The sequence below is a fragment of the Synchiropus splendidus genome, chromosome 10 (genome assembly GCF_027744825.2).
Source record: "Synchiropus splendidus isolate RoL2022-P1 chromosome 10, RoL_Sspl_1.0, whole genome shotgun sequence".
In the NCBI taxonomy this organism is placed as follows: domain Eukaryota; kingdom Metazoa; phylum Chordata; class Actinopteri; order Syngnathiformes; family Callionymidae; genus Synchiropus; species Synchiropus splendidus.
In genome coordinates, this window is record NC_071343.1 from 1,926,047 (window position 1) to 1,953,551 (window position 27,505).

A 27,505-nucleotide genomic window follows, 5' to 3' on the forward strand; every position below is an offset into this window, starting at 1 on the left:
CGTAGCACTAGAACAGCCCTTCTTCATGCGATCTTCCCAGACCTATTGGAAAAATAACCCCCCCACTCCGTAGAGCAAGGTCTGTCACCGCTCACTCATTTTTTCCGCACTGGAATACGAGCAGAAACTATGTTGAATGCAGCAGGGAGCGAGGAGGCTATAAAGGGAGGAGGAATCCAGTCACATCTCACTGGGAAGGGTTTCAACAGTTGACGCGGAGGGAGCGCAGCGCCTCACGTTTGCTTCCAAATCTTCTTTTTACGCGCTTGTGTGTCTCTCCTGACAACGAGGACGGTGCGGACGTGCCACCTCCGAATGAAGAAGACGAAAGGAGTGGAGCCAGTCGGACTGGATTATGGGATTACTGGGCTGATCGCAGGACGCACCAGCGGGCAAAAGTCGCAGCCATAGATGCGCCTGGATGACGGGGACGCAGACGCGTGTGTCGGAGTGACGGCTCTATGTCTCTTATTCCACTTTGGGCTACGTGCTGGCTGCGAGGATCGCGGAGTCCGTGTGCAACAGTGTGTCGCACCAGAGGCAGAGGCAAAAGTGAATGCATCGCGAATGGCAGCGCCGGGCGATGCTGCAGTTTGAAGGGGCTCGTCAGTGTTTGCCGGGGATGTCGCATGAGGGCGATGCGCTTTTGTGGGCTGCGGTCTAACCTTCAGCATCGGAGATTGTGACGCTTTAACCTTGGATGCAGCTGGGTATATTAATACTTTATACTCATCGATTATTCATCAAGTGCCCCCCCCTCAGCCCCCGCCAGAGAGGAAGAAAATAAAATATCAAACATCTCTGGTGCACTATGTGGGATTTGATCTTTAATTCATGCATTAGGTGTCGCCAGCCGGTCATCCTTGTTTACAGAAGGAGTTCATCGTCTGTGATGCAGATGTGAGCGAGGGACTTGGGAATCAGACCAGGTTTGGATCCGCTCCTCTAGGTTTGCTGTAATCAACAGGTTGAAATCCGAGGATTTTTTCTTCTTCTTCTTCTTCCCGCCCCGTCTGTCTGCTACAACTGCATATCCAGTTTCAGGGATGCGTCTGTCTGTGCCATTCTTCCTCCTGTTGTGGGTTCAAGCCCTGACATTGAAAAACCTGAGCTATTCTGTCCCGGAGGAGCAAGGACCCGGCACGGTGATCGGGAACATAGCGAAAGACGCCGGCTATGGAGTCATGGAACGGGGGAAGAAATCCAACTTCAGGGTTCTGGAGAATTCGGCGCCACACCTGGTGGACGTTGACCCGGAGAGTGGACTTATCTTCACCAAACAAAGGATCGACAGGGAGACGCTGTGCTGGCGCAACCCAAAGTGCCAGCTCTCTTTGGAGGTGTTTGCCAACGACAAGGAAATATGCATGATCAAGATCGACATCCAGGACATCAACGACAACTCGCCCAGCTTCCCCTCGGACCATGTGAACATTGACATTTCCGAGAACGCTGCTGCTGGGACGCGATTCCCACTGACGATCGCTCATGACTCCGACACCGGGGAAAATGGGATAAAGACCTATCAAGTGACAAGAGATGATTACAATACATTTTCCTTGGATTTAAAAGTGAGGGGCGACGGGACGGTGTATCCGGAGCTGGTGGTTCAGAGACCCCTGGATCGCGAGGATCAGAGCCATCACACGCTTCTCCTCACAGCCATAGACGGCGGGGAGTATCCCAGATCAGGCTCCATGCAAATCAACGTCAGGGTGACGGATTCCAATGACAACAGCCCGGTCTTTGAGAAATCCTCCTATGTCATTGAGATTGCGGAAAACTCGCCCCCTGGAAAAGTGCTGATTGACCTGAATGCCACCGACCAGGATGAAGGGAGCAACGGGCAGGTGGTCTACTCTTTCACTGGATACGCCTCTGAGCGAATACAAGACTTGTTCTCCATTGACCCCAGTACTGGCGTGGTGAAGGTCCAGGGGGAGATTGACTATGAAGAGAATCCAATCATCGAGTTTGATGTGCAGGCCAAGGATCTGGGGCCGAACCCCATACCGGGCCACTGCAAAATTACTGTCAAAGTGCTGGACAAGAACGACAACACGCCAATAATAAGTTTCGTCTCCGTCCGGCAGGGAGCCATCAGCGAGGCGGCGCCCCCAGAGTCTGTCATTGCGCTGGTCAGAGTGACGGATAAAGATTCGGGCCGGAATGGCCAAATCCAGTGCCGAGTGATCGGAAACGTACCCTTCAGACTGCAGGAGAACAATGACAATTTTTACACGCTGCTCACGGACAGGCCCCTGGACAGAGAAGTGAAGGATGAGTACAACGTGACCATTGTTGCCAGAGACAATGGCGTCCCTTCTTTGAACTACACAAAGTCCTTCACTGTGAAAATCCTGGACGAGAATGACAACGCGCCCCGCTTCACAAAGGCAGTGTATGTGCTACAGGTGCCGGAGAACAACATCCCAGGGGAGTACATGGGCTCCGTTCTGGCACATGACCCAGATGTTGGCAGAAATGGGACAGTGTCGTACTCCATTCTGCCGTCGCACGTAGGGGACGTCTCCGTCTACACGTACGTGTCTGTCAATCCCACGAACGGAGCCATTTACGCCTCGCGCTCCTTCAACTACGAGCAAACCAAGTCGTTTGAGTTCAGAGTTCAAGCCAAAGATGGCGGCTCGCCTCACATGGAGAGCACCTCCACAGTCCGGGTCAACATCCTGGACGTCAACGACAACCTCCCCGTGATTATTCTGCCCCTCCTGCAGAACGACACTGCGGAAATCCCTGTGCCCAGAAACGTGGGCATCGGCTACATCGTGGCCACGGTGAAAGCGGTGGACCACGACCACGGGGAAAGTGGCCACCTGACTTACGAGATCTCAGAGGGCAACGACGACCACCTGTTTGAGATGGATCCAGTGGGAGGAGAGGTCAGAACCACTCACGCTCTGTGGGAGGAGGTCAGCCCTGTGGTTGAGCTGGTGGTTAAGGTAACCGACCACGGCAAGCCGCCCTTATCTGCCGTGGCTAAGCTGATCATTAAGGCGAACTCGGAGTTGGCGGCAGGAGGGGGCTCCAGCGTGAGCGGGGAGCAGCACCACTGGGACGTCTCCCTGCCCCTCATAGTTACCCTCTGCATTATCTCTGTCATGCTCTTAGCAGTTATGGCCGCCATCGCTGTCAAGTCCAAGCATCAAGATAAGGAGAATGGGAATTATAACTGCCGCATGGCTGAGTACTCTAATCCTCCTGTGGGGAAGGGTAAAAAGAAAAGGATCAACAAGAGTGACATCATGCTGGTGCAAAGTGAGATGGAGGAAAGAGATTCTGCCAGCCGGATGAACGTGGTGAGCAGCCCCTCTCTCATCACCTCACCAATTTGTTTTGACTACCAGAGCCCTCTTCCGCTCACACTGCCCAGGTCAGAGGTCATGTACCTGAAAACAACCCCAAACAGCTTGACAGTCCCCCGGGCGGGCTGCCATTCCAGCTTCGCCGGCCTTAGCACCGACGCTCCTGCGAATCGGATGTCAGTGATTCAGGTGAGGAGGATGTTGCTCGGAATTCTTTATCTGACCCGTGTTCCCGCTTATCTGCGCCTGCTGCTCGGCCCGGGCAGAATCTGAAAAACAATCTTTACGGGGACCATAAAACACGCTGTCAGCGGGAACCTTTTCTCTTCCCCGAAATAAAACGGCCCCATGCGACGGTGCGGCGAAGCCAGGTCTGTGTGGCACGCTCTCTTCCTGTGAAGAGGAACAGGTGGTTCGCATGAGCAGAGAGGCTTCTGGGCTAGAACAGTGTGAGTCTTGAGCAGAGCTGGTGTGACCCCACCAGGCCGCTGCGACGGAGTGAAAACAAAACCGTGGCTGAAATGTGGGACTGGACAGGTGTTTGAGCAGCTTGTCTGATCACATTACCGAAGCAATGCACACCGCAGCGCGAGAGGCACACGCTGTATCCAAACCATTTCCTCTCCGCACAAATATGGCCGCCCATCCCAGGCTGTTAATACTGATCAGCCTTGCTTAAGGACATTAAAGGGGTGATCACTCGCGTCAGGTTGCGTGCTAATGTGACGGGGCGGTTCAGTTGTGTGGTAAATATGCAGGGCACTTGCTCAGACAGTGTCGCCGGTGACAGACGAGGAGGCCTGGCGCAGTATGTGGGTGTGATCAGCACATTATTCTCGTGGTGCTCAGAAAAGGCAGCGGCCATGGCGGGTAATGCGGTTCTCCTCTGTCTTGCCAGATTTGCTGGTGTCGCACCGCCGTCCGTGGCGCGCCTTCTCAAAATCCAGAAAGCTAGCGCCGACGGAATGAGGCTCATTGTTGAAGACCTTTCTAAAACACCTTTCCTTTCTCGATTTCAGACTGAAAATTTTTCCTCTGAGCCCAATTACGCCGGCAGCAAGCAGCCGTTTGCTCAAAGGTAAGCGCTCCATCTTCCTGACCATGGCACCGAACTTCCTCGTCTTGGTTTCAGGCCAGCTCACCGTGGCTGTCAGGCACACGGCAGTAACGGCACTTTTCTGTCCCTCCCGCTGCAGCTCCACATTTAAGGATGCAGAACGAGCCAGCCTCCGAGACAGTGGCCATGGTGATAGTGACCAGGCTGATAGTGACCAGGATACTAATAAAGGCTCACACTGCGACACATCTGCCAGAGAGGCCCTCAAGATGAAAGCAACAGCAGTTAATGGGCAGCCTTTCGAGCAGGGTGAGTGGACGCGCTCTTTCCCCGACATCCTGGAGATGCCGAAATGATTCCAGCCACCAGACCATGTTAGCAGTGGACACGCCGTTGTTGTTCTGAAGTGCCCGCTGAATGCAGTCTTCCATGCTGTTATCATAACTCGCATGACAGGGATGCGGCCAGATGTGGAGCCAATACAATGCATGTCGAGAAAAGCACTCAGAGAGTGCAGACCTCCACCAAGTACATTGTATTTTTAATTTTCCAAATATTTTTGGCCTGCCGTTGCTACGTTTACACCACCGTTTGAACCATTCAAATTGAAAGTTTCAAAACAGCATTGAACAATCTACAATTTACAATGCCACAATCCATGATGTGTTTGTCAATCCGTACGCGTCGTATGCTGGTTAGTGGACTAATCGACATTTGAGCTGTTCTTGAAATGTTTTGCCAACAAAATACGATCATTAAAAGAGTTGAAATTGAATATGAAGTAACGTTAGCAGCCACGACAGGATAAGCTAATGAGTGCTCTCACTGTGAAGTAGATCTGACACAAGATTAGCCTGCGTCGTCTGACAGGAGACAAACGTGGACGTATGTTTCAGAGCTTGTGACTGAGTCTTCAAACACACTGACGTTAGCATAAATGTGCATCGCAGCTGAACTACAAAGCATGTTCTTTAAACAGGAAATCAAATGCGAAGGACTTTCTGCCGGTGTCCTTTTAAGCGTTGCCATCTCTGGCTTTATTTATGTGCTGATTTTCCCGTGTCCCGAGTGTGATGCTGGGAAACTCTGGCTCACGTGTGCGACTCACAGCTAAGCAGAGAGTCTCATGTATACACGGCGCACATAGAAGTGTTTCCACTTGAACCCCATAAATTGTGGGGTTCCCTCTTCCGGAGCCTATCCCAGCTACACAGGGCAAGGGGCAGGGGGCACCCTGGACGGGGGTGGGCCATTAAATTGGCTCAGGGGCCACATGATACTGGGGCTGTTGTGAGGGGCTGTCAAACCCAAACATTGATGGACAGAAGTCTCACATTTAACATCAATTTTATGAAAAAATATAATAAAACAGGGATAGGACTTTAGATTAAGATAACTACGGATAAACTAAGCATGTACATATATACTGTTAATGTTCAGTGATTATGGTGTTGTTTGGAGTGAACCTCCAGGGAGTACTCCGAGCTAAAGCTATGCAGTACTTTGTAGTGACGACATACATACATGCATATATACATATTCATACATGCATGAATAAGTCGTTTGTTTATGGTGATGCATGTCCCCGAGTCTAAAGCCAGACCACAACACAGAGAAGGTAGGGAGACGTGTTTAAATGCTGGAAACTTGTTGTTTGTCAATGTATTATTTGTTTTGCTTACATTTGATTTAAATAGTCTCAGTATGAGTCATGAATATTGGGTCTCTTTAGGCGGTGAATGTATCGTGTGACTATGATATAAAGACACTTGGTTGCAAGGTATTTTATTCTTGTCAGTATCTTTTATTTATTTTTAAGGAACCAAGCAACACTGTAAAAATGCTTACTGATAACCATGCTGTGGTAGTTGTCCTCAAGAGTCAAGCAGTAATGCAGATTGTACTGAGGTAGTTTGACTCTGGCGCGGTGGTGGGGGCGATTTGTCCGCGTCTGACAGACTTGCTCACATCTCAATGCAATATGGATTGAATGAAGATTTATTTATGAGAGCATTTTCCATCTGTATGAGACAGTCTTGAAAAATCTCCATGATCATTTGATTTGGGGCGTGTTTTGACTGCGCCGCGTCCACGTCAGACCCCAACACCTGCCGGCGGTGTTTGCGTATCCACGTGATGAAGTCCCTCACTGGTCGCCGCGCTGAGCGGACGCGGCTCCTCACTTCAAGTGTGGTTGCGCCGACAGTCCTCTCAGCAGACCTTTCCAGTCCAGCCGATTCGGGGGAAGCGTAGAGAAATGCAGCGGCGTTCAAGTGCTCTGCCGAGCATAAAATTGTTGTCGGAGTTGGTCACCTAATTATATCAGGAATAATTGTTCTTTTCGTTATTCATTAATTCACTGCAGAAGCTGATGATGGGAGATAATCACATGTTCCGTTCTAACGGCACGTACCGAGCTTTGCTGCCTTCGCTGCTCACGAAGCATTTTGTGTCAATGGCTCCGTCTATATCAGGACCTGCAGACCACACCTCAGCAGCAGGTGCGTCACCTGAGCATCACATCCGCTGCAGTATTGGTGGAGCTGGTGTACGGTTAGCGACCGGCTACACAGGTGTTTTGGAACGCCACAGTGTTGTTGACTCCTAGTTTCACTTCCCAAGCGTCTGCACTGGAGAACAGAGCAGATGGCTCATGTTTTATTTCTGCTTAAACACGTTTACAAAGTCGTTCTCCTGCTGTCGTCGTCCGCGGGGCAGGCAAGTGTGCGGCGGTGTGACGCAGTCCTTCAGGCCCGGCCACAGGAAGACAGCGTCCGCTGGAGTTGTGCGCCCTTTCGTCAGTAAGAAACTGGCGCTGTCATGATGGCGGGTGCAGTCAGTGTTGGTCGACAGACGACTCGGGAGACGAGATGAAATTATACAATTTAATCGAGGATGGAACAATTGATATAGACAGACAAGGTACTAGAAAACTAAGGGCGCCGTGAACCAAAACACGGACCGGGATCAACACACAGGGGATGGGGAGAATCTGGAAAGCAAGAGAGGCGGATGAGAATCAACAGCTTACTCAAATGGGGAGAAAACACACCCGGAGTTACGCTCAACGCAGTGCTAACAAACTGAAAGCACTCGGTGGTGGTGACTACACGCACGCATACAAGGGTTAAACTTCACCGAATAATCGAACTAAAAAGTGAGACTAGGAAAACTGCTCACACGCGGACTGAATCGATAGGAGAGAAGTGAGAGTGGAACGAGGAGGGAAAGTTACGGCTGAATTTTGAGATGGTTAAGAGCAAGATCATGGAGAGTTACCTGAGTGGAGTCAAAGCGCTACCATCTGGCACACGTAGCTGGCCTCCTGAGGAATCTATCCACGGAAGGAAGATTAGTAGATGAGTTGCGTGTCCTCATTTTTGGAGGATCTGGGATGTAAAATAAACTACAGTCGACTGGGTGGAGTGAAGTGGTTCGGGTTAGCAGGCGGCTGGACATGAAGAAAGACTTGAAACCAACGCTAACCTGGACTGAAGGACCAGCAATGCTCCTCATCTCGAGCCATCAAATTACATTCAAGGTTCTTGAGATGCAGGCTGGATGTGTTTACACATAACCGGAGGACACTTTCATTCAATGGCCTCTCTAACTGAAGGTTCAGCAGCCTGAGGTTACTCTCAGCTCAGGCAAATATTAAAGACGGACAGATGAATCGATAGCAGCCGCAGCTGCTCGTCGGATTGCTGTGTCGCACATTTTCTCACACCTCGAACGCCGTCGCACAGACGACAGGAACGCGGCAGTGGATGGTAAATGCTCGTCGGAGAGGATGAAAGAGTCCACCGGCAGAAGGTAGAACCTTCAAACATCTTCTTGCTGATTTAGTCATCAAACAAAGTCATGCATCGCCAAGTGTAGCAGCGCGCCTCTCTTTTTTGATCACATCATTATGGAGACAGCCGATCCATGTTTGGAGGAGCATGACAGAGCGGGAGACGTTAACAGCAGCAAATAAGGTGTTTGTGGGGGCTCCCATTGTCTTCTCCTGGGGTTGAGAAGTCAGAACTAAAAATAGAAGTCTTCAAATATTTTCCAATCTCATTTATTTATCGGCGCAGCGTCAGCAGGTGCGTAATGGCCGCTGACTGTTGAGACCCGGCCGACCTGCTAGGGGCTGGTATATTTAGCTCTTGCGGAGACAAACAGAAAATATGAGCGCTTCTCTCGCAGGTGAGATAAAAGATAATGGTGGACTAGAGTGGAGTGTTGATGTCTTTCATTTCCTGGCGTAAGCTGGGGAAGAAAATGCTTCTGGTCATCGGGTCCCTGCGCACTACTTTCCACACCATTTACATTGCTGTGAACTGTTTGTTTGTGGCTCACTCAGGAGGGCAGAGACGGAGCCACACTCGCGACTGTCTCCCTCTCCCCGGGTGCGTCTGTGTGTGTGTGTGTGTGTGTACTCGGAGGCAGACCGCACTTGACTCCGTGGGAGGTGTAAATTCAATCACTTTCTTTCTGCAGCACATTTCGGAATCTGATTCAGCCGGAGTTCTGAGGCCAATCACGAGACGCGGTATTAAAAGAGGTGGCAGATGCGGACGGAATATTTACATCTGTCGGGCCGACGGCTGCCTGGCAGGGCGTGGGCTAACTCGCCATGTAAGAGGAGGGGAAGACTGAAGGAGTGGGGCGCCGCCGTAAATATTCATGGAGAGCCCTGGTGCCTTTACGTTTGAGGGATGTATGCGGGGAACTCAATTAGCTGCTGTTTTAGCGATGGTCACTGGGAGGGTGACATAATCTGCATTTTAATTACTGAAATGAGAGCTTCTCCTCGCCGCCGTATAAATATACATTAGACAGTATCGCTGGCAGCAGCTCCACTCTGGTTATTTTAACAAGGTAAAATGGATCTCTGCGTTTGAGCAGAGCAGAATTATCTGGGTTCCTAATGCACCAACACAAAAGCTGGCGGGTTAAGCAATGTTGCTTTTATGTCTTTACCTTTACCTTCCCTTTAGTCTGCTGCCTGCTTTGATACAGGTAATATATGCACCTGTGCACCCGCCGCTGCCGTGCGCTCGGAATATTTATTCTCTCTTACAGGCGCCAGATGCACTGTGAGTTTGTTGCTAGGCTTTTTTCTCATTCTATTTATAATGGCGGGCAGATTCTTTGTCTTTGACATCATCTCATTGTTCGTCTGGAGGAAGATCACAGTTATTTTGACACTCTGTCTTGGCGTGGTGAATATGTAATGCGTAAATGCAATTGACTTTATCAAGAGGATGTATAACCCTGTCATTCTGCCGCTGATATTTAATGCATTTAGATTCCGCGATGCAACAGTAATGGAAATAGAAAAACCCCAGAGCAACTCCATTTTATCTGACCAGCCACCGTCGGTCTGTCCGTCTGGACCGGCGCGTCTCACCCTGCTGTGCACCCCGCAGTCCCCCCAGTGAATGGGTGGTTTTCAGAGTACACATCACCTGTTTGTGAGGATCACTGGGCTCCTCCTGGTGTGAGCGCCTCCTAGTTGCCTCCAACTGCTATAACCATCCCTTGTCTTGAGTCTGTGGCTGGGGTCAGGATCAGGATGGGGGGAGGGGGAGTAGCACATTCATCTCACATGTTAAGACTTTGGGCTCAGTAGTTACATATGCTACCTCATGTAGCCATTAGCTTCAGTCAGGGTGGCCATAATGTTTTTGATACATCATCATAACTGACCATAACTGGTTTATGTGAATATGAATAGGAAAAAACCATGTGTTTTGCGGCCCATAATTCATTGCAGCAAAACAAAGCTCCTCCCTCTCTGGCTGACTGGTGTGATGGCCGCCTACTCTACCACTAGGTGGCGCAGTAGGAGCCGACTGGCTCAGTTGAACGGCTGATGCCGACTGTAAAAACTGGGGTGATTTTGCTTGGATCTTGAATTTATTTCATATATTTAGAGAAAACTAATGAGTTTTTTGAAGAAAGCTTAACTGCTTTTGATGAAGTTCCCTGGTGGAACAAAAGGGATGGTGCGCAGCAAGTTGCTCCCCATCCCTCACGCAGATGATAACAGTGGCTGATGATGTGTTGCTGTTTTCATTACGCATGTCATCTGGTCTAAGATGAGTGGTGGTACCTACACTACAGCACCAAGTGTGAATGCGCTGCGCTCTGCCCCGTGAATGAGCCAATACTATGAACTAGTGGGGTGCGATATGACGGCATTAAATGGTGGACGATTTGACCGTCTTACCGATCTGCCAAAGTGAGGAGACGGTATGTGTCTGTCTCATTCTCTAAAGTGACACGACGAATGTCCGCGCTCTCATTTCCAGCAGGCGTCGCCCTGCCACACACTCACCGTCAGGCCGTCAAAAACTTGATGGGCCTCTAACTCGACTGCACGTCAAAATGAGTTTTCTGGTCTGACCTGCTACGCTGAAGACTGTGTGCAGCTCAGAGCTAACGGGGCTAACGGCTAACGTGTCGCCTTTGAAACCTTTGACGCAGTTGCTACTGTTATGAACCAATCTGAGCGAATAAATGTCACAGATTTAACAGTAAACCCCCCACAAATCTATGACAAATTCATGCAACAATGAGGCAAATTAGGAACAATATGCCAACCTTAACTCAGTGCAATTGAGATAAAGGTGACACAATGTTCTTTCCGAGCACATAATGGGTGACAGGAATCAAGGATGTCTACTTTGAAGAAGGTGAAGCGAGATGAAATAGTCATGTGGTTTACAGCTGCAGTATCAGGTGATCAGGTGTGAGTGTTTCACATGCACAAGTCAATACATGTAAAGTCATGATAAAATTGTTTGTTTTAAAAACCTGACACGATATTTGTACCATATCGCCCGCCCCTACGATGAGGTTTGAAACACACGACCCCCGACAATCCATCCATTTCTCCATCGAAATAACTGGCCATTTCTGCCCTCATTCTCTTGTTTTGTGTGGGTTTTTTGGCCACGCTAAAACACTTTTAAGTTGCCATGGTGACACCCATCTCATGCTTCTCTCTCATACTTATTAAAATATGAATGTTGCTAACACGGTATGACGCATTGTTAGCGATCGTCATAGCTGTAGAACAGAAAGGGAGCGGCTGTTTTGCACCACTAACCTGTGATTTTGGAGGAGGGGGGAGGTGCTAGTCGAGCTAGGGAGGCGTTTGGAACCTCACTTCACTGACTTGCATTGGATGTCCCTGTGGCTCCTTACTGAGCCCCAAGAACATTTGAGGGGCTTTAAATAGCAACTTACACTTTGTTACATGTAGAATGAAAGGAGCGCCATCCCACGTGTTAGCCGACTCCATCTCTGTCCTTCTTTTACGTTACTTTGAGGCGCTGCCTACGGTGTCCGGACATGCAGCGGTAGGCGGAAAATGTGGTTCAATTGAAAGCCTAATGCGTCAATATGCAACGCTGAAGGCTGCCTTCGGCGTCAGTATGGGACGCGTTTAAATTCACCGCGTGCTAAGTGGCAGTGGCTGCTGTATTAGTATTGCTGAGTAGTGTTTTACCTGCCTTCCTGTAACCAGAGGCACAAGCTTTGGGAACTGCGGGTCTCTGGAAGCTTGGTCATCCAGGCGAGACTCATACTAGAGCTCTTCTCCAACTAATGAGTCAAAGACGATCTGAAATCTTTGTGGGTTTGTCCAACTGAGGGGGCTGGAGAGAAGTTGGAGCCCCCCACCTGAGGGCTTAGGAGGCTTCTGGGTAGAAGAAGGTTGGGAGCTATTGAGTCAAATGCTGCCCCCTGGTGTAGCATCAGAGAAATGATGGGTGGATGCCCAAGGCTCATCCACGCTCTGTTGGTCCAAACCAACATTTTCAGTCGCTACAACGTTTGGAAACAGGTGCTGGAATTTATATATACCTCGTGTTTTTTGAGAATGACGATGTCACTGGAGCAGGTGAGTGCAAGGCGAGATCCAGAGTGGAGCCACAGCGGTGGCAGAGAAGCCACCACTCAAGTGGGTCCAAACGGAGGCCGGCACCTCGCTTTTGAGGGGGTTTCAGCTGGTCCACATGAGATGGTGAAATTGCCAGGACCCAAGGAAATCCACAATGAAGGTTTCCAAGCCTACAAAAGCGCTACGAAATGAAGGGACGGCTTTTTTTTTTGTTGAAATTAGAGTTCAGGAATAAATTGTCCTTGGATCCTTGTCAGTTTGAAATGAAGTGCGTATAACACGGAGAGAAGTTTTGTGGACACTGTGGGAAGAACGTGCTCGGTGTAAAAGATCTGAAAGGTTGAGAAGATTAATGAGTTTTGGGGACCCCTGAAGGGAGGCTGAACCCAGGAGTGATGGGAAGAAGGAATGAATGAGAATGCACGTGCTGTTTGGTAACAAAGGCAGGTTTCTATAGAAGCCAGGAGAAGCATCTCTTCCTGTGAAGATCTCAATTACAGACGGCTTGTTAACGGAGCCCGTGGTTGCTTGGATTATTCGTCCGGACCTGTGGTCGATCATTTCGGGGGGCGTGGGTTTGACCTCGTGCTACTTTGTGCTGTGTGTTCTGTTGTAAACGTGAGAGGAGCCGGAGCGATGACGGGAGCCCAAACATCCAAACCCATCAGCGTCAGAGGCCAGTTGCTCTGCGGTGCTGACGGCTGCCACGGAAATGAATTCAGCGCTTCCTGCTTCCCCTTTGTGCACGTTTGCTGAAACACGAGAGCAAAGATAGAAATTGGTGGATGACAAATGCAGAGGGCAAAGAGCTGTAATCTGGGTTGTTCCGCTTCAAAGCAAAAACGCACATGGAACTGCGCGACGTGAGTTCCGTTTTCACCAAATCAAAGCTACCTTTTACTGCTGCCTTTTGATGTACCGTGCATTTGGAACTCGACGCACGTTTCTCTCTTGATCTCCTGGAAGAGCTGCCACATGAACTCCGCTATGCAAAGAACGTAACAATCAAAATCCTATTACATGGAACATGGAAGGGACCAGATCATCGAAGATCGGAGCCGGCAAACTAGATTAATACCGTCACGTGGTGCAACCTTTGTGCTACACTGTGGATTTAGCAAAGGACTGTTTCGCCTAAGCTCCTGAACATGACATGGTTCAAGTTTATTAATCGTGAAACACGCCGCCTCACTGGGCTGGTGTGCATCATAGACCTGGGCGAAGCGCGGCCCTGGGGCCCTTGACTGCTATAGTACTCTTTATTTTTAGTTAAATATGAGACACAGCTTTGTTTTTCTATTGTCCTTTTATACGCTTTTTTCGTCAGTACTTCCCACAGTTGGAAAAAAAATCCAAATTATTTATATTTATAGCAAATGTAAATAAAGTATGTGTCAGTCCTTAACATGTTAATTTTTATTTTTAAAAAAATCATTAAATCGACCCAAATACGTCCGATCAGTCACATATGGTTGCTTTCTAATCCTAACTCATGTGATTCATGTTTTCATCCCCATGTATGTTGTTAGCCTGAGGCTTGTTTGGCCCCGCCCTTCTTTAGGGACCCTTCTGTGGTCCACCAGACTTCAGAGGATCCACATTGTACTTCACATACTGGTGTCGTCGTCGTCATCCTTGAGTTTGTGCAGCTAGTTCATGCAGCGTTTTCTCCCTTCAAGCGCTTCAATGTGGCGGCTGTCAGTGTCAGAGCGGGCGATGCACAGAAGACGAGCGTGTTGCTGAATGCTATTTTTAATGTCAAATGAAAGCGGTGTCCCGCCTTGGTTTTAACCTGCTGTACCTTCAGCGTTGTCGCAGCCTTGAATAATAGAAATGTTGCAGCCGTCTGTGTTCTCAGTGGACCCGACTGTAGTTTGGGCTTCTTCCCTGCCAAAACGACTCGTGGTTGCGGGGCGTTGGGGCGCGCGAGGTGAAAACACATGACGTCAAGATTTCGTTTAGGTTTTGTTACGTTGTTTTGAAGTTTCTGAACAGAGCAATCGAGTCATTTCACCATGAACGCCGCAGTCAAAAAGTCAAGAAGATTGTTTTTATTGAACGCGTTGGAGCCATTTGGCCGACGAGTCAACTCGAACTGAACTGACGCTTTTGCCACGTAAAATTATGACGACACAGTGGCAGATTTCTCGCTTGGGAATTCTGTTTTCCAGCTTTGGTTTCTGAGTAGCTCGACCTGCTAGTGAAATGTGTGGTTTGCTAGCTGTTAGCTGCTGTGTGTTGCCGCCACCACAGATAGGTGAAAAGGCTCAGTGACCCACTGAACCAATCCAGCCTCAGAATGGGGTTAGCCCCGCCCACCTCATTTACATATTCACTCCCTCTGGCTATGTGATTCAGACATGTGGAAATAAGTCAATAAATTCAACTGGAATTTGATATAAAAATGAATTAAACATAGAAAATCTGAAATAATATTGAAGACGTTTAAAATGCTTGTTAATATCCGGAAATAAATATATATAAATAAATATAAAAATATAGTATTAACATGGAATGTTAGCATGTAATTTGCTATTTATTTATGTTTTTAGTTCTAGATTTATTTATTCTTGTTTCTATTCAGGCATTTAGTATTTTATTTCAGCATATTGAATCATTCTTTTATGACCATTTGGGAAGCATCATCCAGCTGCATAACCACGGTCTCAGACTCTCTAACTGCTTTTTCAACTCATTCCATCAATAGACGTCTGAAGATGGTGGCGCCGGTTTTCCTCCGACTCTCGAGTGAAAGTGTGCGTTGGTAGAAATCCACTGGTGTCAGTGCTTCTTGGCGAAACATCTTATACATCTATTTATTTTTCCTTTTAAAAGATGCCACGTCTGTGAGAAGCTTGCGTTTGTGGGTCGAGTAGCAGAGCCGAGTATGTGGGTAGCAGCGGGTGTGTTTGCCAAATGTTCTCAGCCAGACGGCTCCGTCGCTCCTTTGGAGATCCTGCTGCCCGACGTGTGAGCCGTCAGGTGACACGCTGGCTCTGCTGCAGTGGTCAGCTCCAAGAGCTGCGCGTGAGCCGGGGAGCATCTGCTGCGGGGGCATCTTCAGGCTGCCGCTCCTCAAGGGTGACGACATGGTGTGGAGCCGCCGACTTGAGGAGCAGGTAGACATGGCTGGACGATTCTTCTGCTGAGGAACCACCTCCATGTCAGGACAACTCACTGTGGTTGTTGTTGATGAAATGTCTACTAAACTGATCGACAGATTCCGATGGAAGTTTCAGGAAATCATGGTATAATTGCATGTTGGAGAGTCTGGATTAACATTTGGCATCAAGTCTTCAATCTCCAGACATGGACATGGACAAAGTCTGGCCTGGGGGCCACACGTGGTCCTCACAAGCTCAGACCAAAATTGCTAATATCTTTCTAAATGTAACTCATTTTCTTAGTTATATGAAAATAAATTCCTTAAAATAATTATGTTGTAATAATAATAATAATGATAGTATATTTTTCCCAATTCCACACCTCGACGTTTTGTCCCCCAAAGCCACGAATAATGAAATATTAAATTGTATTATATACTGCTCATTGCAAAAGCAGTTCTTACTCCATAAATTAAATATTCTACAATAAAAATACATAGTTTACGTGCCACCATGATCTTCAACAAAACATATTCATCAAAACATAAAACTATTAATGTTCTGTTTCTGATCCATGAGAGTAAAATGTAGATAAACTGAAAAAAAAAATAGAATTAAATGACATGATTGAAGCATTTGTAATGGAATGATTACATTTGTCCTTTTTTTTCCCATATTTTAGTAAGAAAATTCTAGACGGTTCAGTCTTATGGCTTGAGGGCCCTCTCAACAGTGGCCCCTGAGGGGACTGAACGGCTCAGCCCTGACCTGCAGTGTGTACCTGCCGTCCGCCTCATCTGAAGTGGACCATTTATTCGACCAACGATATTTCAAATGCCCAAAAAACGTCCCAAACGTTGCAGGTGAAATCGGAGTGGGGCATCATGCGGCTCGGAGCGCTTCTCACTTTGAGTTGTTGAGCAGGGTAACCAACACTGCAGTCGGTAATTAAACCATCACCCAGGTGTAATTACGGAGCGTCAAATGATTGGTTTTTACTTGGTGATAAACAGCATAGGTGTCCTCTTTAACAGCCAAATGATAACCAATAATTGAGATTTAATGGAGAGTAATGACACTGTCAGCTGATTCTATAAGAGTGTCATGGCCAAGTGGGGAATCTCTGCTGCGTGACAGTTGTTATTCGAGTGTCGTAAATAGCTTCTTTGAAGACAGTCATTTACTCCGACAAATCATTTCAAATACATTCAACGGAGCTGTTTTCCTTCACTGCAGTCGCAGTGAATTGACCAGCATGATGAAAATGGAAGTGTCTTCAACAACTAAGACTGGAACTACTTAGAACTCGGGTGTTATTACACTTCTTGTGTTTTCTTGTAAATGAAGATGGATATGTGTGTGAAGTTTCCAAAGGTCATTTTTTCCCAAGGTCGAGTCGTCAAGGGAACGAAACAGTTTTGCTATTTTGTCTCACCGCGTGGTGACTCATGACCAAAGGAAGCTCCACTTGCGCTGCGAGGTGTTTCTCGCCACGTTGCGCCAGTGGGAGGTGGACGACTTTGTCACAGCCGAAGGTCCGTCCATTTCTGCTGCTGCTAAATCAAACGCTTGCTTTAATGCCGGGCGTCTGAGTGTGTGAAAACAATGGACACTATCCGTTGTGTTGGGGGAGGAGGGGAATAGACATTATTGTCTGAAGCCGTGGTGGGGTGCGGGGGGGTGTCCTTTATGGTCCTGCTCATCAGTCCCCCTTTAAAGAAGGTGTCCTCCACGACTGAAGCTCTGCTTCATGTTACATGCGTCTTCTGTCCGTTCTCCGCCTGCATTTCCTCCGTATTTCTGCATGTTTCCATGAAGCTTAGTGATACCAAACGGAGCAGTACTGTTACGAGTCAAGACGTGGAGTGGGACCCAAGGAGGCAGGAGGCAGGAGACAGTCAAATACAATATTTTAATCATTAACAAGAAAATCACAACAGAAAGCGTCACCGAACCAGGAGAGTCAAAGCAAAGCCAGATTTTCCAAAATGAAGGCGTCATCAAACCGGGAGACGTCCACAAGCACGAGTAAGAGTCCAAACAGAAAGTGTCACCGAACCGGGAGAGTCAACCAAACTTAAATCTGGAAACAGAGAGACAAATACACAGTGAACAGAACCAGGAAACACGCGGAAACAGAGGAAGGAACTTAACTCTAACTCAGGCACCAGGGTTTCAGAGAGAGAGGTCAAAAATGAACAAACTAGAGCGCAGAGAGAGAACAAACAAGGAGAACCAATTTGCCACAGGGAACAATCGGAGTGGATCTGGCACACGTCGCTGGAGTCCAGGTGCTCTTGTACTCAGGTGATCAGGGGTCGATGGGCTCCAGCCGTGTGGAACAGGAAGAAAACAAAAAACAGGACTCACGGGACCAAAATAAAAGCAGAATCATGACAAGTACCTCTGGAAACCATGAGGGGCAGTGTTGCAGTTCCTCCCGATACGTAGCTGTAATGAGACACGAAGAAGACGTAACAATGGCGGAAATTCTCTCTTTTGTGCAAGAGCTGCATGATCAATGCTTCTTCCACAGTCGCCATGTTGGTTTTGGAGTTTGTTGTTGTCACAAACTTTGGACTCTGGGCTGCTCCCCCTGGTGGATACATTGGTGAACAGCATTACCAACACAAAGAACGCATGGATGATCAGTGACGGAAGCGTGGTATGAAACGGACGGGTACATTTTCATACTTAAGGGAGGATGAATGGGCCTTGACAGCGACATATCGTTGGGTTTCTGCCACATCCCAACAATACTGGTGCACTGCCATGGCAGCAGAATTATGATTTTTTTATTTTGTATGTTTCAAAAAGACCTTTATCAACTGAAACATCCAAAGCTCTCTGTGTAGAGGGCCCCCACGCTATTGAGAGCCTTACATTTTCACTTGAACCATGCTCTACACAGGCGGCGAGCGGAGGCGTCTGGGGGCGGGGCGAGGGTGGACCAATAGGAAAGGATCTGACTGAAGCGTCATGAGAGCGAGACGGAGGGTCAGAACTGAAAACATAAGAGCACAATGCTGGATTTTTTATTTTTATTTCTGCGGACATTTTTGTTTTCCAAAAAATGTCGCAGGAACGTGTGGCCCCTCTTTGGTCTTTTGCTCACCTTCACAACAAAAGCACATTACATTTCTTGCCCACCCGCAGACAGTCACTGGTCAACGTTGATTCATCCGGATCATAACTGTATGTAAAGAGCCAGCACTGCGCCACGTCCGACCCTGGCTGAAGGCCCTTTAAGTGCTTCACCCTCGTCGTTGTTCTAACACATTATAAACAAACTGCCAAGGGCACCGCATTCAAGCTAGTGGAATGTGTTTCTCTCCCTCCTCTTGTTCAGGGAGAAGGCATGTCACGCTGCCGCGGAATAAAATGCACACAGACGCAACAACAAAAGGACAATGTAGTAGATCCCACGCTGCCTCTCACCAAAGTAATGGAATAATTAACACATTTTATCCAAATTGATGCGAGTGCGCGTGGGCGTCGGTGGACGAGAGAACGGCACCTGATTGTGGTGGCATGATCCAGATGAGCGGCGTAGGACTGGGTGATTCATAAAGCGCCACTTTCGCTTCTCTCCTCACTCAGATTGAATTCTTATTCAAGGTAGCATTAGCAACCTTGTGAACGCCATCCGCCTTTGTGTCGTCATCAGTGTTAGCGTAGCATCTTTTAGCCTCGGAAACAGATGATATCAGTGAAGTAGTGAACCGCTGTCCCGCCAATTAGAGAGCTGCCGCCTTTATAAATAGGACAAGTGTACGTCGCCGCTGACACGCCGCCACAGTCGCACATCACTGTCAGATGCGTGTGTAGAGGGTCATTTATGGCTTCATCTGTTTCCCACAGCTTACTCCGCGTGTCACTCGTCCCTCTGTAGGTGTGTGTGTCAGGACTGCGCTCCACTTTTCTCCGGCTCTGATGCGGTCCATCACCACAGCGGGTGAATAATCACGTCCTTCCTCGGCTATTATTGTGTTGTTAGTTTGCGTTGTCATAGAAATCGGCTCCGTGATCTCCACCGCCGACTTGTTTTTCTCTCCGCGTACACCCTCAGCCTGCCCCCGAGACCGTTGGTGAATCCACGTGAAGCCCGGCGGTGTTGAATCTAACGGTGCAACAGTTGTGTTATTACCACGTCTGCTATCTGTCCCACTCCAAAGTTAATCTGACTTCAGAGTCGTCCTCACAGCAGTTTAAGAGCAGATGATAATCAAAGATACAGCCTGGCTCCAACGCCTTTGTGCTAATGTTACACTGAAGCACGGCTCCATTGCCCGACTGAAGGTCAATTGCGTCACGCAGGGAGACCACAGGCCTGAACCAGGCAGAGCTTCGCTCTTTACTGCTGTTCTCTGTTCAACAACAGACCGTCATGGAATTCAAATCTTCCACTGGAGCAGTGCTTATTTTCTGTTGCTCCCCCAGGAAGATGTAGACGTTTGGCGCCCCCCAACTCTCCGCCGCCTCAGTCTTTAACATGATCATTAGTACACCTCCGCATAACATTGTATCGCTGTTAACATGAAGGGAGCGAAAAAGAAAGTAATATAGATCAGCTAACAATAAAGAATAACTTTGTTAACATTGTTTGGTCTGTAACAGAAAAGACTTAAAGGGTCGGGAGGTGAGCTGCGTCTCCTGCAAACCGGAAGCTGATTTTTAACACAGAATTTCATGTCCTTTTCCTGAAATGCTAGTTGAGGTGTGGAATACAAACGCCTGTCTGCGCAAAAGGCGTTGGGTGGTCTCCCCTCATCGGAACTATGCAGCCTTGGCTCCTCCTTCGTCCAACAATATCATCTCATTGTCAGGTCCACTGTTGTTTTGCAAATGGTCTAATGCAGCAATTTAGTCTTCATTTCATGGAATTTAGGAAAAATAAAGAGGCTCTATGAGGCCCCACTCAGGTGTCTTGGGGTCTTGTTCACGAGTGAGGGAGGGGTGGACCATTTATGAGGACACTGTGCTGAACACTTAACTGAGCCAAGAGAAAACCTCTCCCTTTATTTATTTATATTATATTATTATCCTCAGCTGGGGTCTTGACTGTAAGAACATGATGCGCAAGATAGAAGCAGGGACTGAGCTCTCACAGCTAACTGGGGGCTGGAGAGGCGCCAGGGCTGCCTGGGGACACCCACCCGGGACTGAACAATGAGAAAGTGTTGTTTCAGCAGGACGCCCTACAGTTCTGATCATCGGTGCCCTAATTTCACTGGTGTCCAGGAAGAGGGTGTTTCTCCCTGGTGAATGGCTCAGTTGGAAGAAAATCCTTGCTTGGCCATTGCGGTGCCATATTTGTTTTCAGGTGAAATGCTGTGGACTTTGGATTTTTTAAGTTAATTTGTGACTTCAACGTGGACTATAGATGCACTGCTCAATACACCGTTCTTTAGTGGACAAGAAAGCTTCGTAGTTATTCCAAAAGAAGTGCGATCGTGTTGTCCACTGCATCGCCCGTGATTATTGTGAAAGCTGTTGATGATGGATAAATCATCATTTGAGTAGAAGCCATTGCTGAGAATAGATTCATTTCCCAGTAGCCTTCTGCCCCTGCGACCCCGGGGGGCCGGGAACCAAAAGGATGGCCTGGAAGATTAGGAGACCCGAAACATAAAAGCCGAGACGAGACCGACAGAGGAGCGAATTGCCTTTGAGTCACCGTAAATCCTTGTCGGGTGCTTCTCACCTGTTTTGGGATCAGAACTGAGCTGCTGTAAATCACACAGCTATTTTGTTGCTGCTGTAAATGTAAATGAAAAACACATTACTTCCTCTGCACCAGATGATGTTTTCCAGGAAACACCTACACAGGTTGCTGCTCTGCAGAGAGAAAATGTTTCATGAAGACTTTGACTCACTCATGCGTTTCGGTAATGGGAAGACAAATGTTGCTGGCGAGCGCGCGCGTGTGAGCGCGTGTGTCGGTGCTGTGAGTGTCCTCCGTGAGGGCTTTCTGAAATGCAAAAATCTCATCATTCACAGGATGACTTTGCTAATTTTGAACTCTGGCACATTTCCAGTCGATGGATCTCATTGTGAGTCGGAGAATTTTAATAAATGCATAATAGAGCTCTGACGCTGGCAGAGACGCTGGATTTATCCGGAGAATATTCCTCCAAATGCGGTCTTTGCGCGCGGTGGTTCGGGGTCCAGTAACAAATGTGCAACTGTTTTCTTGCAGAACAAGACAAATCAGTCCACTGCACGGACGAGTGTCGTGCACTGGGACACTCTGACAGATGCTGGATGCCAAAGTTACGGGTAGGAAGCCAAGCAGACAGCGCCGATAATCGCACCAACCTTTTCATCCCTGTGGGAATGGACGCCATGGTTGAGACAGAGATTTATGGCACCATCAGCCGCGGCAGCAGAAAAACCCTCAGCACGTTCGGCAAGGAGCAGCGGGAAAGTACAATCCTGGTGGCCAACGTCAAGCCGTACTTAAAATCGCAGCGCGCGCTGAGCCCCCCGCTGCAGGAGAGCCCCTCCGCCTCCGGCAGCCCCACCAAGGCCGGCTCGCCCCAGGACTCGGCAGGCCAAGAGGCCAAGAAGGAGCGGGAGGGGGCCTCAGACAGCAGTGCCTACGGCCCTCCGGACGGCCAGTGTTCCCCGTTGCACACTGAATTAGGGGAGCCCTCCTACGTGACCTGCGAGCTCAGGCCAAAGTCCCTGTCCAGCAGCCTCATTCACAGCGCCGTCATCAGCCAGGAGTGCGGCGGGGGCTCCGACTACCCCCTGGACCCTCGGGACTCTGGAAACTGACAGGTGAAAAAATTCCCCTCGCTCTCGCCTGCGAGGGAGTGATGACATCATCACAGAATAACGACCACGAGGCGGCTTCTTTTGACCCACATCAGTGTCCAGACACACGTTGTATAACCAAAAAAACCATGTCCTTTGTATGTTTTTGGGTTTTTCTTCTGTTTTTTTTTTTTTCTGTGAATTGTTGTGTTTTGGTGACAAAAAAAGAAAAGAAAAATACCTGTCTTTGACTTATGTGAAGGTTTGCAGGGCAATCAAGTGCTGAGCCGACTTCATGTGTTTTCATGGTGTACTGTACCCGTCCAACTAGATGTCTGTATTTGACCACCTCCCCGGTTTCGTGAGGCTGAAGATCAACTTGCTACTGTTAAGCTACTGAGTCCTGTCTGCTTTTGTACGGTGAAGCTTTCTGTCCCCATCTGAGTGTGTTAATAAGAAACATCTCTTTGAAAATCACAGACTACCGAGATACATATCAGTGACGTCGACTACTACAGTGAAGTGTCTTATGAACTGTCAATGGTGGTGCACCGGGGAACGTCCCCTTCCGAGAAACCGTTTAAGGTTCCCGTAAAAGAGTTTTCTAAGAATGTATTTGTATTTTACTGTCGTCCTCTGCGGTTTGTGTGAAAATAAGCTGAGCTTACACGTGAATGTGGGCTACTGTACTTGTTGTGTATTTTATTAAATTTGTATACACTGTGTGCACGGACAGCGGTTATTTTTTACTGCAGAAGCTGTCTTGTTGTCGTGTGTGTGCGACGAGCATTTGTGTCCATGAGGCTCTTCCACAAACGTGCCGGCTAACCTTCAGTTCCGTGTCTTCACCAGCACATGCTATCCAGCAGTCGGCCCGCTCCGCATCCGACTGACCTTTAAGTGACGTCGCGGCCAACGTTTTACACCAACATGGAAACGGTTAACTGGAATAAATAAAAACAAGCACTGTCCATGAGTGCACCAACCAGAGGAGTCGACTGTCTGTTAATAATTCAGCAAGAGGGAGACCTCGATGTGTTTGTAGCAGCTGACCCAGTTGGGTCCAGTCGGGCGACGAGCTAGTGCCACATCGACACTTTGAATTCTGTATCAGCTATGATCATTTTCACTGATTTTTTCAAAGCCAAATATCATTTCATCTGTACAATTCAACACGATTCGAGCAATCATTGATCGCAATGACCTGAATCGGACAGCGAGTGGCAGTAGCGTGGCTAAGGAGGCCCAAGGAGGCAAGGCTAAAAAAAACAACAACTTGTAGCTGCCGATTAAATGTGGGAATAACAAACTCCTTTTATATGAAAATATATCAGAATATCATTATTGTGTCAACAACATTGGACACCATTGAAATATCATGGATGGCAAAGACCTGAATGGGTCAGCGAGTGGCAGGAGCACGGTGGAATCCACTGATGAACGAGAAGAGAGGAGAAGTTGCCCTCAGCTGCCGTGTAAATGTGGGAAAAACAAACCTGAGAAAAGTGTACCTCAACAATTACAGCCAAATACATTTTTTTCTGGAAGCCAGAAGGTAAAACAAAGTGTTATACTTTTTTTTCTAAACTAAATGTTTTGTTTACAAAATTTGAATTTGAAATATTGAGAACATTGAGAAGTGAGAACAAAGGAAGCACATTCCCAGAAAGTAAACAAAACAGGAAGTAAAACAGGAAAAACAAAACAAGAGTAATATACACTTCAATATCATTGTCTTTTTTTTTAAACCAAATATTTTGTTTACAAAGTTTGGCACCATTCAAAATATCAATGATCGCAATGCCCTTAATTGGACAGCGAGTGGCAGTAGCATGACGGAACTCATTCAGAACTCTAGCAAAGGATGCCCATTTCCGCAAGGCTAAATAAAAGAAAAGTCTGACAAAAAAGATAACAGCGAGAAAAAAAGTAGCCTTGAGCTGCTGAATAAATGTGGGGGGAACAAGCTCCTCCTCTTTCCCTGCATGAAAAGTGCCCCTTTGCCAGAGCCTTTCTTTTTTTCTCAAATTCTTAAAAGTGGAAACAATGTATCCTGTATTGAAGCCCATTCCCACCGAACCGAAAAAGAAAAAAGAGATCCGGACATTTGGAGTATGACAGCACTGATGAATAACCATTTTATTAATGAGGAGTGAGTTTTATTTATGTATTTTTTACCCGGCAGTAAAGGGCAGCCCGGATGCAAGCGATAATACCGAACAAAAACATGGAATCTTCATTCCGATGAAATCTTTTGACTTGTTTCTTTTCTGGCAGAAAAGCGCCTGCGATCACATAACCTCCTTCGCAAAGAGAATTATTCTGATCGATGATCTCAATTGATTTTTTAATACGTTTCAAAATGAAATGAGGGGGAGGAATATCATCTCTGGATGAAGCAAACTTGACTACATCTTTATTATCCACTGTGAAACTCTGGAGCAAGTTTATCTAACAAACCCATCAGTTTGACATCATGAATTCAGTTTTGACATTCTTCTTCTTCTTCTTTCTTTCTGGGCTTCTACCTTCAGTGGTGGCCACAGCGGATCATCCTCCTCCATCTCCCCCTGTCCTCCGCTTCCTCTTCTCTCAAACCTCCAAACCTCATGTCCTCCTTCACCACCTCCATCAATCTCCTCTGTGGCCTTCCTCTCCACCTTCTGCCTGCCAGTTCCAACATCTCAACATCTTCATCTACCAATGTACTGCCTCTCTCTCTCCTCTGTACATGTCCAAACCATCTCCATCCAGCCTCTCTGACTTGGTCTCCTAAACACCTGAGCACATGTGCTGTCCCTCTGATCCTATCATCATCCTGCTCACTCCCAGAGAGAAGCTCAGCATCTTCATCTCTGCTCCCTCCAGCTCTGCCTCCTGTCTTCTCCTCAGTGCCACTGTTTCCAAACCATCCAACATTGCTGGCCTCACCACCCTTTTGGACACTTTCCCTTACATCCTTGCTGACACCCTTTGGTCACACATCACACCTGACACTTTTCTCCAGTGATTCCATCCTGCCTGCACCCGCTTCTTCACCTCTTCCTCACACTCTCCATGGCCCTGGACAGTTGAGCCTCAGTACTTCAAATCTTCCTTATCTCTGCATCCTGTAGCTTCACCTGTCCCTCTCATTCACACACATGGATTCCGTCTTACTGCTTAATTCAGCCGTGACAGCGATGTCATGAAAAAACAAGTCCGAATGAATCGCAGCTGCAGTGGATTTTAAATGAGATAATATTACTTCTGAACGGTCCCGGTGGGGTTTCCAGCAGCACCCGCCGAACAAACAGCTCATTTAAACACAACATATGTTCGTGAAAAAAAAAAAAAAATCATGTAAAAAATAAACAACCTCACTAATGAGGCGTCATAATGATGACAGGAATGTGAGCAGGATTCCTCTGCAGCGCGGCTGCCGCGCCTCATTTGCTCACTTCCTGGTGAAATCGCCGTTTAATTTGCAGTTTCGACGCACTCGTCGGCGTCTAATAAAGCGCGGCGACAAAAGGCCGCGGCCCGCAGACGCGTGAGGGGAGGCTGCCGAGCTGCGGCCCGGCCGCGCCTCCGCTTCCTTCCCATTATTAGCCGCGGCGGAAGCATCGGCTGCTGCTCCTTCAAATCTTTGCCGAACACTTAGACGTAAATGTCAACGTTAGCTGAGACAAAGAGGAGAGGCAGGGTCTGCTTCTAATTTTATCTTGAAAAGTCTCTGCACATCCTTTCTACTTCCAGCGCCGCCTCGCTCCTCCACCAGGAGCCGCTGACTTCTGTGCCCCGGCTCAGCCAGCCGCTCCAGAGTGCCTTGTTTTCCACCAGCTCCGGATAACAGATTCCTGTCATCTACTGAGGGGCTGACGCTCTTCCTCCTCGGGGGAAAACACATTAATTTGGATTTTGATTTGCATTTGTTTTGGTGCTGGTATTGACACAATTCCAGACCTAGATGTCTCATCTCAGCGTGCAGCTCTGATGAGCTCATCTGCATAAGTTGAAATAGTCTTTGAGAGGGAGATTGCGTGGGTCACAGCGACTCATCCCATTGAAATACAGACAGAAACGGCACATCATTTTATCTCCATCAGTCCCGGCTGTGGGAACACGGCGGATGAAGGCAGGTGAGAGGAATGTCAAGCAGAAGAGGGCTGAGCCATTTGCTGCAGCACTTTCCTTTACATCACTTCCAGACGTGCTCGCAGTTCAGCTGCTAATGCTAGCGTAATTACCACGCCGCCGCTTTCAAGCAAATGTTTGCCTAATTGACTGCTGCTTGAGAGCCTCCTCGCCCAAATGTACAGTCTTTGAGGAGCGCAGATTAAGTGTGGGATGAATGGCCGTCTCTCCGAGTGATTCCAGTCATGCTGAAGGGAATTACAGACAATGATAGCGATTCTGTGTAATACCTCCATTCTTCCACGTTTCACCAACACAAATGTGCCACTGAGATGAAAATGGCATAAGCGCTGTTCCGTTCACTGGTGAAGAATTGCCTGGCTCACCCCGAGTGCTTAAGCTTTTAATTCAATAGCACATCCGATTAAGAGCGCTTCGTCTTCCACCTTCGTCAAATGTTGGGAAGAGCTTCCACACACACCAGGAGCGACGGAGGGTTGTCAGGAGCGCCGCCCGCCTGCCTCCAGGCAGCCGGGAATCAACATGTTTATTTGCATATTTGCCACAAATGAAGGGAGGAACAATTGCACATTTTGTTGAATCCAATTAGCCGAGGTAAGTAAAACCACTGTGGGCTCATTGTGCTAGAGTGGTTTTGTTTATCGCAGGTTTGGCTTTAATAACTCATCGACGCACACGTTTGCTTTTAATGAAAGAGTTGGATGCGAGCGGCGCACACTGATGTGACTGAGGAGCTAAAAATGTTGGGTTGGATCCTCGCTGCTTCCACACAATAACACAGCTAGCTGACTCGCTCTGCATGTGTTTATTGTGCAGCGCTGCTTCACTGCTCCAGGATCAGCCAGTGTGACATTTGAATATTAAGTAGAATTTTAATTGAGATTTGAAGGTGCACTGTGCACAATTCTGTGAGCGAGAAGCCAGTTTCCACTGGATGTTTTCGGTCGCAACGCATCCTCACTCCCACGGTGTCACATATTGACAGTGGAGAAGTGGACTGTTGCGTCCTATACTGACGCCGAAGGCAGCCTTCAGCGTGGCATGTTGACGCACACATTCCTCCTTGTGCCCAAATCCTGACGCCGTGGGCAGCGGGTCACGTCAATGGAAGACGTTTCAGGAAGGAAAATATCTAGCGTCGACGTGCAATGCAAAAGGCTGCCTTTGGCGTCAGTATAGGAGGCAAAAGTGCACTTTCCCAGCGTCAGTATGTTGTCGTAGGAGT

General features: G+C 48.0%; 1 protein-coding gene across 2 annotated transcripts; it reads left to right on the forward strand.

Annotated features, from left to right (window-relative positions):
• On the forward strand, positions 1-23,077 carry LOC128766034 (protocadherin-17-like). Of its 2 annotated transcripts, none has more exons than XM_053877371.1 (4): positions 1-3,515; positions 4,346-4,404; positions 4,523-4,692; positions 21,584-23,077. In XM_053877371.1, the coding sequence occupies exons 1-4, from the start codon at positions 1,047-1,049 to the stop codon at positions 22,162-22,164; spliced, it is 3,279 nt and encodes a 1,092-aa protein (XP_053733346.1). In that variant the 5' UTR covers positions 1-1,046; the 3' UTR covers positions 22,165-23,077. The 2 variants fall into 2 exon arrangements, with proteins under 2 accessions (XP_053733346.1, XP_053733347.1); XM_053877372.1 differs by having other exon boundaries at positions 1-3,320.
• Positions 23,078-27,505: the final 4,428 nt, after the last annotated feature.